The sequence below is a fragment of the Lates calcarifer genome, linkage group LG24, assembly GCF_001640805.2.
Source record: "Lates calcarifer isolate ASB-BC8 linkage group LG24, TLL_Latcal_v3, whole genome shotgun sequence".
NCBI lineage: Eukaryota > Metazoa > Chordata > Actinopteri > Centropomidae > Lates > Lates calcarifer.
Genome location: NC_066856.1, coordinates 6799336 through 6816170, shown reverse-complemented (window position 1 = coordinate 6816170; position 16835 = coordinate 6799336). Strand labels below are relative to the sequence as shown.

General features: G+C 39.6%; 1 protein-coding gene across 1 annotated transcript; it reads right to left on the bottom strand.

Annotated features, from left to right (window-relative positions):
* Nucleotides 1-432: 432 nt before the first annotated feature.
* Nucleotides 433-12995, bottom strand: c1ql3a (complement component 1, q subcomponent-like 3a). Its single transcript, XM_018698827.2, has 2 exons — nucleotides 11645-12995; nucleotides 433-1293 (listed from the first exon to the last, which is right to left on the bottom strand). Exons 1-2 carry the CDS (start codon nucleotides 12233-12235, stop codon nucleotides 1114-1116), a joined length of 771 nt encoding a protein of 256 aa, XP_018554343.1. The 5' UTR covers nucleotides 12236-12995; the 3' UTR covers nucleotides 433-1113.
* Nucleotides 12996-16835: the final 3840 nt, after the last annotated feature.

Sequence of the window (16835 nt, the reverse complement as noted above, 5' to 3'; positions counted from 1 at the left end):
TTCTGTACCTCACTGTAAATTAGGCTTCAGAAAATCCTTTTATCTGCAGAAATATATATAAAATCATTTGAACAACATTTGTGTAAGTGGTGCTCAAAACTGATGATGGGGAATCAGCACATAATTAAATAATCACTAATATTAAAATAATACATGTAATAACATTTAATATTATTATTCTATATTAATATTAGATTATGTAAAATGTGTATAGGCTGAAGTAAATGTGTTTTGTTGTGTGTAATTAAAATGAATAATGTTATTAATGATTCCATTCTACAAAAGAGGTAATTACGTTTATTATAGGAATAGAATCTGCTGTATTATACTGCAATGCACTTCAAGTGTTACCAGCTTTTCCATGCTATCTTCACAGCATGATATCAAAAAAGAGAAAGAAAAACACACACACACTGACTGTAGGCTTTCATATTAATTATACCATGAATATAGTTTATTATAATAGATATTGCACAAAATCATCCCACAGTCAATTACCTGACACTAATTGACTCGACAGTGTTTAGAACTACACGTTAGCTGATGCATTTCTGTTTGATTTCCCCTTTTCCACTTTCTCCTAGATTTTCCTGTGTTGACTTAAATGCTGTTTGTTCATATACAGCTTGATTTGTTAACAAGCAGCTTATTGCCCAATTAGATTTTAAAGACAATGGTCTCTGTCTGTCTACTTCTCCCACACACTGTAGCACACACACACACTCTCTCTCTCTCTCTCTCACACACACACACACAAACTCCTCCCTCTTCACTTCACCGCCATCACTCCGTCACAGCACTACATCAACACAAAGACATCAGCTTTAAGTTCGAGTGTGATGTAATGGTATAAAGAAAGGATGTGATTTGATCCCACACTGACAAATCAGCCGTTTCATTGATGTTATTGTCCAAAGTCACATTCACTGAGGACAATGGTGATGCCAGAATGTAGAATACAAAATAATATACAGGGTATGGAGGTTGATTTATTTTGGTTTCTCCACATATGTTTAGAGGTGTAAGTCTGAGCATCTTATTTGCAGAGGGAAGATTCGTAGGAGGACTGGGCCACAAGGCCTATAATTGCTGAGGGCACAAATGTGTAGTTGTCTAGTCAGCATAGATGATGAATCCAGAGAAGGTGCTATACTTGTTGTTGTTGCCTCCATGAGCTTTGCCTCCATCTAGTTTAATGTAGACCTCGTCTCCTGGCTCCAGATGCAGCACAGCACTGTTACTGGCATAGTCATAGTTCTGGTCCGCGTCCTGGGCTATGGCACTGGCCCGCACCTGCAGCAAAGCACACACACACACACACACACACACACACACACACACACACGCATGCACAAATTACAGACATTAAGTGACCATATCAAAATCACAAAAAGTCTACAACAGGGCTTTAGTCTTTTGTCTATTTTCACTAAGTTTAAGGCTGGGTGTCAGCAGCTAAAATAAGTGAAAACAATTAGGTTAAAATTACGTGTAAGGTCAGCAACTTATCCAGACGTACACATAAAAACCTTTCAAAATCAACTATACCAAAGCTTCAACATAGAAAGAGGAGGGTGAGGAGGTGGAAGTGGCTGCAGCAGTAAACAGCAGAGAAGAACCACTGCTGCATTACAACGTACAATAGTGCAGCTGTGACAGGTCAGAGCTTCCACAACTGCACAGGTCTAACCAGAGTGAAATCAGAGCAAGATGGAGGCCAGAGGAAAAGCCAAAACAGAAAACACAGGAGGGACTGTACCATGAGGCCCTGGGTTCAATTGACAAGATCTCTGAGAATGTTTTGGCTGGTCTGTCACTCCAAGGACCCTGTGGTTTCTTCTCTGGACAACAGAGTCGTTGCACATCTTCCACTCCACCTGTTCATACTACATCTCCACACCAACTTCCCAACTCTCTGTGCTATAGCTCTCCACTTGCAGTTGCCTCTAATTTCTGATGACATGACACCTAGGTCTTGTTCAACCAAATTTGAATGCACTTGTTCTAGGTATGGTTCTTAAGAGTGTCTGGTCCTCTCCAGCAGGAATTATGGACAGTTGGGTTACAACAACATACACTAATCAAATATAATTTGAGCTTTTTCAGGGTATTGGACCATTAGACCATTTATCAGCAGTAAACATTAAACAACACTCCTGTAAATGGCTTTAAAACACTCAAGTTTATTGTTCAAATATTCAGCACCAGAGATAGAACTTAGTCAACCTGCAATACTAATGTTCTAATATGTCTTCTTGTTGACAGTATCACACCCTCTTTTTCTGACAAACAAAATCTAATGGGACTATTTCTCACCCACCTCACTGTGCAAATAAGAGAGAAGTAAAAAGGGGGGGAATACAAGGGCAGAGAGAACAGGAGCAATTCATGCATGTCTTTGCAGGAAAATCTGTAGGATTATTACAGGAACAGTATATGATTTTACTCTGTGGCATCCAGGGTACTATAGCTTAACACCCAAAGCCCATGATCAGTTTCCTAATATAGGCCTACCATCCTGGGTGAGTTACACTCTTACACTCTGTAATTCACTCATGGAAGCCAATATGACTGGTTTAGCAGCAACAACTAGCAACAACAAAAATGATGTAAATGAACATTTGGAAAAACACTTGAGGAGCAAATTGTATTTAATTAAATGTGGCAACTTTAATCTAACCAGAGCACCTTGTGAGCTGTCTTTATAACTGGAAAAAAGTAAGGGTGTGGTCTTCAGATTTCTGTAAATGTTATTCAAAACAACTAAGTTCAGGTCCTCAGTTTTGCAGATTTGTCCTCTCCACAGGTTGTCAACCATGTCAGCAATGAAGCTTTTTACTCTAAAAGTCAGTATGTTGGAGTAGAGACAATATCTTGTATTAAATATTTTATGCACTGGTAATTTATTAATCTTATGAGGTTATTAACTGTAATAATGAACTGTGCCACTGTAGGATTTTGGTAGGATTACACTTTACTCTGTGGAGAGCTACAGACAGAGACCCTGAATATACCACTGATATAACAAATAATGATGTAATTGCCCAATCACATGACATGACATCACTTAAGATCAGGTTCATATACGAGTATTATAGGGATATAAGGATACTATACAGGGGTTGAACTGTGTTGTGAAAAAACACTCTTCAAGAAAAATGATATGCCATACAGTTCATTTACAAGTGTAACTTATCCCTCTCACTTATGTTGTAGGACTGATGTGATGAAATCTGCCATTAGTCTGCTGTAATTATAAAGCTTTGCCTAATGAAAAACTTCACTGCTGTGAAATGCAGTGTTACTTTGGCTTTAAAAGTGTTACTTTTTAATGGCTCTGTTTAGGCACCCACAGGAAAAAGTGTGAACTATCATGGTCTTGGTTAAATACTGACACCCCACCCTCACCCACCAACATTTATTTATTTAACCTTTATTGAAGCAGCCAAGTAATTGGAAACAAATTCTTATTTACAGTGGTGGCCTGGCAAAAGGCAACGCCATTTGAGGAAAGGGGTGGGGCTAAAAACGAATATCAACACTTCAGTTTTAGCAAAAACAAAAATAGCATTAGACAATACAACAGCAGCACGAGAGTAGCATGCACAAGCAGCAAGATGAACAAGCAAAGCAAACACAGCAGTAGTAAGAGAACATAAATACAAGAGTATGCATGGGATAAACAGCTGATCTCAGAAGATCTCAGGATTATCCCACAATGCTTATGTGCAAATGTCCTCCCTCCTTGATGAACACCTCCAGCCCCCAATGGGACATGGTCACGCCCATGAAAATGACAGAAATTATAGTGTAGGGCCTCAGCCCACTCAGAATGGAGGACGAGACCAAATGGCACCGTGCAGAGTTGGCATCAAGCGGTTCACTCTGCAAGAAGAACAAAAAAACAGCCACTAATCTCTTCAACAACACTGAAGTCACACAGCCAGGACAAGTGCAGTTTACTGGACCATAAACACAACATCAGGACCTTGCAAAGCAGCACACCAAAAAGGCGCCTTCTTTTCCCTGCCAGAGTATTGTATTGATTTGATTCGATGTATTCCCTGAGCGTTGTTGTTATGTCTGTTTATAGCCAGGTCACTGGCTAATGCTAGCATGTTCACACATGTAGGACTGAAGGTACATCTAATTGTCTTGCATGCAACTTGTTAACCTCCCCTCTTACCCTGGCACCCTCTGACACTGCGGGCAAGAGTGAGAGTCAAGTGTTATGCATGGATTCTGACACGTCTGTCAACTCATTCTCGCTTGTTAATTATCACTGGTCAAGTTCTTGGCCGTTCACAACAGGTGAAAGGCCACTGCAAAATGTCCCGGTGCTTCCAACGGGCCGTCTCCCATTGCTCACATCTGAAAAGATTTAGAAAGCACAACAAGAATAACAGAGGGTTGGGTGGATTATTTTTATTGCTTGGGAATGTAACATTTTATTTATTTTTTTGTTATGGGAACAAATTTACGTTTTTGTACATTTATATTTCACCTTTTTGCAACAGAGTTTGCTTTAATGACTCTGTTTTCTCCACATAATCTACTCATTTACTCAGACAACTCAAAACACCACATCATGACCCAATGCCAGTTGTTGAGCACTGAAACTGAAACATTAAAAACTCAAGTCAGATTAAAACATCTCCCTAAACTTCAGGTGTAAGTAATGTTACCGTCCCTCTAAGAGCCTTGAGCTGGGATTTCAGACTAAATTCACTCTTGTTGGAAACTGTGAAAAGATCTTTTATCAAGTTTTGAAAGTGAATAGTTTGAGATCAAAATATTGCTTTAATAGCACTTTAAGACTTGTTCAGCTGAGCTGAAGGGTAAAGATTATAAATCGATCAGCCTCCTCCAATATTCCTGTCCAGCTCTAGTGGATCATTTATAACATTTTGAACCAAAGTTGTCAAATGTGTCACAACAAGCTAACTCTAAGGTTGAGCGGCAATATTGGAAACATTTTCAGTAACAGCCAGTCACTTGAGCTACCCTCATCCCCTTTATGAGCAGCAGATTTGATGCACCAGAAGAGAGAAGCCATGCTGTTGCTGAGAAGATTTGACCTCATCGAAGCATCATGAAGTAAACACACAATGCCATCAGTAGTTTATTTTACCTTCCCATTTTTACATACCCATTATGATTGTCTATTGACTTATTTTGTTGTTAAAAATGTGTTGGACATACAGTATTTGGCTATAATTTCAGTGCATAATAAAACCACTAATGCCAATACTGCACTAATGAAAACTCTCCTTTCATGCCAGATAAAGTACATCCAGATGAAAAGTTTATTTTGTGTTTATTTTTGATTTTTAACATGATAATATACATTTCCTGGCAGCTTTGACTGCACTCACTATATATTATATAGCACACAAGGTCAATTACTTTTACTATTAGATTCTGAACCTGTGTAAGAAGATTTCTAAATATGACCACACTCAGTGCCTCTCTTCAACATACACACACAATCTGTTTTCCATTTAGAGCCAAAATCAAATTCAGTGGTACATCTAACAAAGTAAAAATAGAAAGATGTTTCATCTCTCATCCGAAAGGATTCCTCTGTTCTAAAGAACTGACATAAGGAGGAACAAACAAGTGGAATTACCACCTCATGGTTGCATGCCTCCACCATCCAGCCCAGTTGCACTTCATTAGCGTGTTCATTCTTGAGTTACGGCCAAAACCATGTTTTGTGTGGTCACAGTGACCTTGACCCTTGATCACCAAATTCTAATCAGCAGTGGCTCATCTTTGACTCCTAGTGAATGTTTGTTTTGTCTCAAAAAATGGTTTGTTTTACCTTTCTCTAACATGACTCAAGCGTAAAATACATCAAAATGCCTAGAATGAAGCACATGTCAAACTTAAGTCAGCTTCAGTCAGCTCAGTGTAACGTCTATAAACAGAATATGCCATGTTTAGTGACCGTAACATCAAAATAGGTTTTCTCTCTACTAATCTCCAGGTACCAGTTCTCCCAGCTCCCTGATGTATTGGTCCATGTCGGGTGGGGGTGTGAAAGACAGTTTTGTGCAGCAGCCTGGCAGGGAAGATTATTCAGTGTGGATTCCCCTGTCCCGCAGCTTTTTCCTCACGCTATCATATTGTCTTTCTTTTTTTTTTTTTATAAATGTTTGCTGACAGATCTGGGAGAAATCTTATTTTATCGTTTTTGTACATCTCTCTCATGGCTTTAAAGATTCTCTCTCTGTCTTGGAGGTTCAGTCATTTCACAATAAACACTCTCAAAGCAGAGTTGGATTTTTGGCTTGTTATTGTGTGAGTCCTCTCCAGAACAGCGAATGATATATTCAGATTGTCCACAATCCATATCTCCATGAAAGGCTGGGGGTCAGAACCTTCTTCTTTGTCAGGTATACCCTGCATACAAACAATGTTGCGCTGGTTCCCGCGCTCGTACATCAGTCTATTTTGGCGGCAAGAAGTTTTATTTAGCATGATATCAGCTGTAGATATGCACTGCTCTGCCTCGGCAATGCAACTGCTACATTTTTTTTATTGTCAGATTGAATGTTCTAATTTGCTTTGTTTGACTTTATAGCCTTTGTGATGAACACAGGGGAGGAATTTTTAATGCTTTAAGTGTTATCGATATTACCTGCCTCTGCAGGGCCTGCAGCACGTCCATTTCCAAGTCAGATCCTGAGACGTTTTCTTCATTAACAAGCTCTTCAGTTGTGACACTTTTTTATGTTAATTGGGATTGTCTGAAAAGTATTTATTTCAGGACTAGCACCAGAGCAGAAAGCGACCATGAGAAATCATGACTACTCAGCCTGCTGCCATAACCACCCATCCACCCAAAATATTAAGCTGCAGGCTACTAGTCAGTGTTTCTACAGTTGCCCAGAAAGGACAAACTGAATGCCTTTCGCGTTTTTACTTTGACACTCAAACTTATAAACAGAGGAAGAAATGAGCGAGTACATGTCAGCTATTGCCTATAGTTTTACAGACTAACAACTGGATATTTCAATATTGAAATCTAGCTATATAAATTAACCTCTTCACTTGACAGACTATTTGATGTGGTAATTGATGCCATTTTGTCACCTGACAGCCACCGTAGACTCTCCAACATGCTTGGAAAGGGAGTATGAAATGGAGGGCTGAGGGGACAGGTTCACTCAGTTGCAATCTACATTCTGCTGTCTACTGAACAGTTTAGTTAAATATACAGGTTTGTATGAGTTTGTAGTACTGATTGATATCAGCAGCGACTGCACACAGCGATCGTAAGATGGTCAGTTTGTTGCACAGTAATGCTTTCATGTGCTGTATATTGCTGGAAGTTAGTTTGGTAAAATATAAGAGGCACATAGGCGGGAAAAGGCTGAAGCATTCGTCAATGTCAGACTTAGAGTGAGGCATACGACTATTTCCTGGAGGTAGCGCATACCAGTGTAAACTTGATTCTTCTCAAACTTGCAAAAAATTGGAATAGAAAAGATTATGTCACTTTGGGCCAGCACTAATATACAGGACCTTATCTGGACATTTTGGGACTCCACTGGCATCCTTGAGGGCACTGATGTTTTCATTACAATAATTTAGTACAATTAGAATTAAATGATTTCATTATTCTAAATCAACCTCATTCAACTCCAATCTGTGTCATGTCATCAGCATTATCTTTCAGACGCCAGTATTGTTATGTGTTATCCTGACTTTAATCATATTTGGGATGTGATATGGAACATATGTTCAGCATGTCAGCAAGTCCCATGCAGTTTCTATTTTTTTGTAATGTTTTGTATATTGTATATGTAGTATTTTTTTTTTATAATGTTCATATAGAGAGTGATTTGTTGCAGGACAGTTTGGACAGGATTTAGACACTTGTTAACCTCAGTACTGACAAAATACTGGTAGCAGGCATAAAATGACTACACAGTGAACCTGACCACTGTTTTTATATATTTAGTTGTTCTGCATTTTACTTTTCCAAAAGCAAATATTTGGATTTATGTGTGCGACCTATTCATCAAAATGCCTAGATTTAATGATTCCAATTTTTATCCTGTGGATCACCTTGGGACACCCTTACTTTAATTTCAGCTTTATTAATTTTCTTGTTACTGTGACTTACTAACCACTATAAGATTGGAGTTGAGGGCATACTTGCAAACATTTTATTTGTGTCCCAATTATAAGTTTTATCTCAGTGTGAATCATATGGTGATGTTTGCATGGAACATGAATAACCTGGTTATTAATACGTGATTCTTACTGTGTCAGCACATGAAACATGAACAAAATAAGCAGCAGCCAGCAGGTTTATGACGTGATGGCAGGAGTCACCACCCAATAGAAAGTCTCTGTGCAGGGTCTGGCTATACGTCTTCTCTCAGCATCATGTGTTTAATGCAATGTGAGCAATGGGTTTATTTAACAAAGTAATGTGGACACAGTGGATGTTATTGTGTCAGACTGGTGAAACAAAAGGTGGCACCTAAAATTAATTGAGATTTTTTTCCCTTCTTGGCTTCCCCTTCAGACTGTGGTTTTTAGTGTGTTGTATTTTAAGTCTATACTTTTTTTTTCTTCTTTCACTTAATTATCATATTAGGCAAGGACAAAAGATGTGTTTCTTTTTAAAAAGCTTTTGTAGTAGTGCAGCCACGGAAGAAGTATTCAGATCATATAGTAAAAGTAGTGTAAAAATACTCCATTACATGCATTAGAAAAATCTTATTCCAGAGTGATACAGAATTATTATATATTATATTATCTGTATATGATCACTGATGTATAAACATATAGACAACTGGTTGAGGTGGTCATATTTTTGTATGTAAACTAAAATCTACAAGTAATAAGGATAGTAGTATAGTAAGGTACAATATTTGACATGGAAATGTAGTGGAACAGATGTATAAACGAGTATGAAATGGAAGCACCTGAGGAAGACATCTACAGCGTGACCATCTTTTTTTAATGGCTGCTATGAATGTTTTTCTCTTTCAAAGTTAGAAAAAGGCCTTATCCACAGTCTATTACCAGATTACATATATTTTCATCATCTACCTTTGAGAGAAATTTCCCTTATTATGATCGATATTAACAAAGGCAATAATCTGTCAAATGCAAGACAACAGCTATGTGACAACTTACTGACTAACCAACATCGACATGCTTGCATATTCACTCTTTCATCCTGCTATTTCTAGGTTATGGCTCTGTAATCTTTTCTTGGTGAGGAATGCGTTCTTTACTGCTGAAGTCGTGTTAAGTTGTGAATGATTTCACACAAACTTCAAACTCAGCATAAAAAAGATTAACTTTGATTGTATTTTTCTTCATTTGTTGGTTTCAAATGTGCAGTGGTGAAGAGGAGAGGACAAAGATCTCCTCCGCAAAGGTGAGTTTGATGTCGGTCAATCTAGATGCCAAATAATACCAGAAATTCAAAGTTATTAAAGAATGACTTATCAAAATGGTACATTTTTACACTCTGAAGATGAATTTGTTTGAGAGTGAACTTTCTGAACCATGATCTCAGGATTTCCTTTTCAAATTAATCTGATAGTATTCATTTGTATATGATTATTATTATTACACTTGCATGAAAACTAATGTACCTTTAAAATATAGCCTTAAATCATGTCACATTTCTGTCACTCTGTTGGAGACACCTACAGTGTGAACTAAATGTTCAGTATGCAGTGAACAGATTGGCAGATGTCTCCAAATGTTATTATAGAGAGAGAAAAGCTCATCTCTGTCTGTACTCTTTCCTCTTTTTTGATATGAATTATGAAATGATTTCATTCTGCCTTTATCTTGAAAGAACACGGACTGTGATTGATTGCTGCTTAAGAAACATGGAAAATTATGATTTTAGCAAACTGTTCCAACAAGGTGATTTGCTTCTGATCATTAGCACCCAATAACAGGGTAATATGAGACGACTTATAAAAATGAAATCAAGAGAAAACACTTTTTATCAAATCAAGGCGATGGGCTATCTGTTGATCATTTACACAGAACCGTTTAGTTTTCTCCTCTCAACATGTTAACAAGCTTCAGTAGCACTGGTCCTAATTGAAACATGTCTTTCAGCATCTGATTTGTCATGGTGTGCAGCTCTGCTGATTTAATCCAAGAGATGTTCGCTGTGTTCGTTGCGGTCTGCAGCAGCATTACAGTAGCAGGCTGACAGGCAGGAGGGATGTGCTTGGTGGAGCGACGCTGCAACACTGGTTTGCCCCACGGATTAGATCTGCTGCTGACAGCCTGATCACTACAGAGATGCACAGAGAGCAGGACACTATGATGGAACAAACACACAACAGAGGGGACAGAAGGTGGCAATGGGCCTCTGTAGGTCCTCAGGCTTTATAATCATTATTATTATTATTATTATTATTTTTATTAAGTAGTTGTAGCTGTAAAAATAAAAAAGTATTCTAGTTTATATTTAATAACTGTACCATACAGCAAACAATTTGTGGTTGCAGGAAAGATTTGTAAACCTCCAACGAACAGACACTGTGTAGAGGTATCTCAAAAGCTGACCAATCGTTTTCTCTCATTGCATTAATATAAACATAACAGAGTGTTATTTTCAGATATTCAAGTAATATTCCAATAAGCGAATAAATTCAATTGTAATGGAGCTGAACACGCTTAAAATTTTACCAGACCACAAGTTTAGATAAACACTGCAGCAACATGAGGCGTTCACTGCAGTGACTTTGCAAAATATATACCTATGTATATAATATTTTTGATGTATTTATTTATTATGTCACAAACGATAAATATAAAACATAAAATGATGTGATATTTCTGCAACTTATATTTGCACATCTTACTACCCAGACCAGTGAAAATGGTATTATGTCTAAGGTGCATTAAATGCATGAATAATGTACTAATCTGGAAGTAGCCATTCTTTAGAATAAGAACTTTTTATATAGTTCAGTAAAGTTATGTATGTAGACTTCTTTCCTTGAATGAAATGCATGAGTATTTTTATAATGTACTATTGGTGGTTTACCTAAAATATGTTCATCATGATTATTAGGTGAGAAAAAACTACAACTGAACCTGCTGAGATCATCAGAGAAATTTGAAAATAGCTTCGGATAAACCACATCATTTATCAGTGATACAAAACCCCAGGGGCAGCTTTTGCTCTCCTGCTGAATTCAGCATTAAGGACTTAAGACAGTAGAGTAGTAAGGACAGCCGTAACTATGCATCCTCTCCTCATATTCTGACCTCTGACCCTCTGGCCCATTAAGCCCATCTGCCTATAGCCACAACGCCTCATGAGTTTGCATCACGCCTCTGCTCACCCCCCTTCTCTACCAAGTCCTTGTGCAACTGCATGTATCCACCACAGACTCCTTGTTGTCACTGTCACACATATTGACTTAACTTCTAGTACTGATGTCCGTGGATGCAGCGCTTATATTATTGATAATAATAGTTCAGTTTATATCAAACTGTATTCCAGGGATGACACCTACAGGCTACAGGTGAATTAAAACATTTGTAAACGTTACAAAACTGCGCGTCCCTTACAACCAAAGTGCAGACCCCGTGGAAAACGTCAGACTTTATCAGCTCTTACATGCACAGTTTGTGTTACCTGATTGTTTTTGCACAGATCAGCCCACATGCTGGTGCCGTCCCCTCCGCGCATCAGGACGTGGTAAGTGAAATAATAAATCCCGGGGATGGAGCACGTGAACTTCCCGGTGGTCGGATCATAGTGGTTTCCCAGGTTGGTCACCACGTCGTCGAACTTCAGCACCTCGTAGCCCTCGTGTTGCTTTTTCAGCCCTGCGTAAAAGGCGATCTTGGGCACGGTGGTGTAAGTGGCCGCGCTAATTGCACCGGCAGCTGCGCTGGATCCCGGAGGTCCTGGTAAACCAGGTCTGCCCGGTTCACCTCTCTCTCCAGGTGGCCCCATTGGACCGGGCGGCCCCGGTTCACCGGGAGGCCCCCTCGGACCCGCCTTACCCGGGCGACCCGGTTCTCCCTTTGGACCTTGGATAAAAGTGGGTAAAGACTGCACGAGGCTGCTGTCTCGGACCGTGTCCGCCGTGGCGGTGCTGGACGGAGACTTGGTGCCGTACGGGTCGCACACCATCCTGCAGGTACCGAGCATTTCGTAGTGCGCCGCTGTCCCCGCTGAGTTGACCAGAACCGGGATGAGGATGACCAAAACCAGAACCATAACGACCCCCAGGACCCCCGCTGCCACCAGTCGCTTCCTGCCGACCAGCCGCGTCAGCGCAGGATGATCCTGTTGTCTGCTTTTGGGTGAAATTTTGCTGGATGGAGAGGTAACCGTTTAAGAAAAAAAAAGTAGCAGAGCTACACTTTGTTGGTAATGCTAATTAACTTTTTACAGCAGAGCCCCCCTCCCCTCGGCGTCCGCGGTTCTTTCCTCTCCACACTTTTTCTGCTGATGTGCTGATTATTCAAGTTTCTCTGAAAGTTCAGCCCTTTTACTGCTCGGTGATTTCCAAAAGCACTGGATTCAGCATCTCTGAGACGCTCTGAAATCCAGACGTGGGGGTCTGGCCCCTCTTTGATCCACAGGTCCCGGGCCAAAGTGTTTGTACAGCAGCTGAACACTTAAGATAGATCAGGAACAGGTAGACCGTCTGTCTGATACAGAGCGCTCCGAGTCCAAAGCAGAGACTCAGCAGGAGCTGAGGAGAGAGAGAGAGAGAGAGAGAGAGAGAGAGAGAGAGAGAGAGAGGTGGTGGGGTGGGGGAGTTCAGATGCCCTGTCATCCAATAGAAACAGGGCAGCTTATCCAAATGTGGTTCCTGTAACATTTGATCAAATCTGAATATGGTTCCAAACCTTCTAATCAAATTCCTCATCTTTTCTTCCTTCTCTTAACGTTAGGATCTGCATCCGAGGGGTCGTGGTACCCTACGGACAAGCACTCATCCTCATCAAATTACCAAAAACAGGACAACTTCCTGCTTCACATGTGACTTTCATAATTATTTAAGCACGACATAATGATTCAGCTGTACTGACAATAACAGCTGAATCTTCAGTCCTCTTTCCACACTCAATGGAAACTCCATAAGTGATTGCTGAGCAGCTGAGCTTAATGAATGAACTGAATAAATATTTTTACCAACTTCTAACACTGAGACCAACCTCTCTTTTTGCAATAAACATTAACCAGTAAGTTGGTTGGGTTGATTCAGCAGTGCTTGACTCTGATAAGGATATATCCTTAGAGTCCATATTCAAATCCACGCCTATGAACATTTGTCTTGTGGATCAGGAGGGCACAGAGGCAGCGGCGGCGTATTGATGCCACTAAAATCAAACGAAGGTTGTCTTCTCTGGCTTCATTAGGTCTCCGAACGTCCACTTATCGAGAGTCCCTGAAAATGAGCTGTGAAGGTAGCAGAGGATCATTGGATTGGCACTTCACTCAATATCAGCACAGTGAATGATGAATTGCTGTGCAGGGCTTATGAGAGGCACGAATAGGCAAGGGACATGGTCAGGCTTCTAATTATCATAATACTAATGATGATAATAATAATAAGAAGAAGAGGAAGAGGAAAGTATGCATTCATACACACGGTCACGTACATTTGGGCTACTGTATATCTTTGCACACAGGCTACGCTGCACATGTGCACATAACATTGGTACATTATACACATGCCATTCTAAGAATGTTTTTAAATGTGTTTTAAATTGGACACCGCTGTGGACGGTCTATGGGAGTCCATTCCAGAGTTGAGGAGCCTCGACAGCAAAAGCCTGATCCACTCTGGTCACAAAACTAGACCTGGGAACAGCAAGGAAAAAAGGTGATAGATAATAGTCAAGGGAAGATAAAAAAAAAGTATGATCCTATATTATTGGCATTTAAGGATGAGATGCTTCTAAAATGAACCTGTCCAGCCTCTACATCTCCTTCTACCACCCCCACACAGCCCTTTGAGTTCATAATCCTTGGTTGAGGACTGACAGTATGACAATGACAGTAATAAAAGAGGTACATTTTGTGATAAATAGATAAATTAGAATACAAATGGGAACAAAAACAACAACACTAAAAGAGGGGAAAGTGTAGCGTGTGTATATGCACTGGTTATTGCAGCGCATAACAAGCTGTTGGGAGATCTTTGCTATCCAGCCAAAATACACGGTTCAGTTGCTACACTGTATTATTAGTCTCACCCATGTAGTCAGTCTGTGGAAACAGTAGGGAAACTCTAAATATAGGTAAATGTCTGTTGATCTCATTTGGAGAGTCTGATCATGCAGCCATAGAGTTGGTGATGGGGGCAAAGGTTTCTTCTATTATGAGAGTACTGTCCAACAGGCTATTAGAGAGATAAATGAGACTACATTTGTTTGCATTCTTTGCTGAAATATTTTTGTCAGCTTCAGGTATACAAAATATGGCAGTCTGACCAAAACCTATGGGTGAGATTCCAGGGAGTGTCAGCCATATTTGAATATATCTTTGTGAGTGTCGATTTTATTTAGTGTGCCCTATGAACTGTTTTGAATCGTATGAGATGAACATTTGCAAAGATGAACAGGACTTCATTCAGAGCCTTAGATCACCAATCGCTTGGGCAACTCTTTTGACGTACACTTCAAAGGCTAGAAATTAGTCATTGAAATCAAACATTTTATTTCCAAGAGTCAAGAGTAAAAAAGTTGGATGTGGCCTACTTTCGCCTACATCGTGGCTACACTCTGCTGCACTAGGTAGCTGTGAGAACTGATTAATGTTACGTTGACAAGACCTTTTTTTTTTTTTTTGGAAAAGAGGCTACAGCTTGTGAAACTAAAGTTTATCTTGCAATTCCCTCTTACAGCACATTGCAGCAGGATGCCAATGAAAGCATTACAGCATGTAACACATCACTTGTCACTTTATTTAATTAAGTTTGCTGTGTCATTTTGGTTTCTTCTTGTCTTACTGTGAAGTGGCATTAATATTGCGATCACCACAGACCCTCTTAAATACATGCTTCTTTTATTTAGGCTCAGATTTGTCCACATTTATCTAGATGGCCCTAATAAAACAGTATAACATGGAGGTAACACTGAATCTGCCATGTTTTACAGACTATCTGAGTGACCTGATGAAGTTTGTGTTTGATGAGGTGTTCCTACTCACAGTGTGGGAGACAGGAGGAAGTTATCACTAGGTGGGTGTCGTGCCTGAGTAAAGTGACAGCCTGCAGACAACACAGCAGCCAGCAGCATCAGGAAAGTCTCATGGTTTCTACAGAAAGACATGTCATGTTTTATCATTCACTGTAGACCCAGTCATTGTGTGTGTTTCTTTGCAATGGAGAACCAGATCTCTTAAATCAGAAGTTACAGCTTAAGATATTAGACTGATTAAAATTTACTGTATTATATATTCATATCAAACAAATCGAAAACAGTTCCTCTGTGGAGGCGGAGACTCACTATGAGTATTTACTTCATTCTCTAAGTAATTTATGCATGTTTGCTACAGTGGTGTGAACGCTAAATCAGCAGCCACATTTAATACGTGTTGTGAGACAATGAAGCCATAGTTGGCATCATAAAAAAGGACACTCCTCCTCCCCTGATATTATGCAGTTCATGAGACGCATTGTGAACTATCACCACTAGGAACAACACTGACTTTCCAGGTCACATGAATGTGATACTCTAGCGTCTTTGTCTTGATTTAATTTTCAAACTTGCAAGATTTTGTGCCCAGATGTCAGTGCGGAGAGCCTGTGACCCACACTAGCAGCAGTTCAGAGGTATTCCTTTCTAAAGTTTTTTGAGCGAGCCTTAACCTTATAACCAATCAGAGAAGGCAAAAGTCAGAGGTGGGAGCTCACAACTGTCAATCAATTCACAAATGCCCCACTCCTCACTGAAGCTTCAAGATAGTATTAGCTGCTGGAAGATATTACTATGACTGACTCACAGGCTATTAAACTCTCTTATTCCCTTGATAGATCTTGCAAGATTAAACCTAGGAACAAATACTGCCTGTCAAAACTGAAGCAGTGGGATTTATATAGGGGATCTTAAGCATATTAGTAAATCCTTTCCCAAAACCCATGTGGCCCATAACTAACCATAAATACTGTCATGTGACCAGGTCAGATTTTTTTTTTCAAATTACCCAGAAACAGAATATTTCAATCAAAATATTTTTCTAAATTTATCAAATGACATTAGATAAATTTACACAGTGCTGTAACTGACTGTTTGTGACAAAATTGAAATTTGAACATTTTGGAAAAAAAAAAGATTAAAAAAATTTAAATTACGAAAGCAGAATATTAAACCAAATGTTTAAAGACAGATGTTTTTAGCAGTACATGCTTCGTATATATCGTTTGGTCATTAAGTAAAGTGGTGGTTGTATATTAGCAGCTCATCCTGATGGGGCTTGCTTCTCTGCCCGGTGTCACCACCCTCATTAAAGTGGCACAGTGCAGCCCCCCTTAGACAATCAAACCTGCCCTAACACACACGCCACCTATAAATCACCTCATGAAAATCAATGGGCTTTAGTTAGCCTGGGACTCATTGTGTCCTTGGAAAGGTGTGAGATGAATTGAGATGAAGTGTGAATAAAACAGGAACAGCATCCACCAAAAGGCGTAGAGGAGTAGAAAAAACACTGAAGAGTGGAGCAGTGACCAGAGTTAGCCTGGGTGAGGTGATAGTTAGGTGATAGGCAGAGATGACAGGTCACTAACTCATCTTTAGTTTTTCCAAAGCTCAACAGTGTTAATTTTGCATAATAATAATGATGCATTTCATGGCAGTGCTCA

Bases quoted from the DNA above. Each gene is read 5' to 3' on its own strand.
- c1ql3a (XM_018698827.2), bottom strand. From the start codon at position 12,235: ATGGTTCTGGTTTTGGTCATCCTCATCCCGGTTCTGGTCAACTCAGCG. The intron at 1,294-11,644 runs GTAACACAAACT...GCTTTGCTGCAG, and splicing joins ATCTGTGCAAAAACAATCAG to GTGCGGGCCAGTGCCATAGC.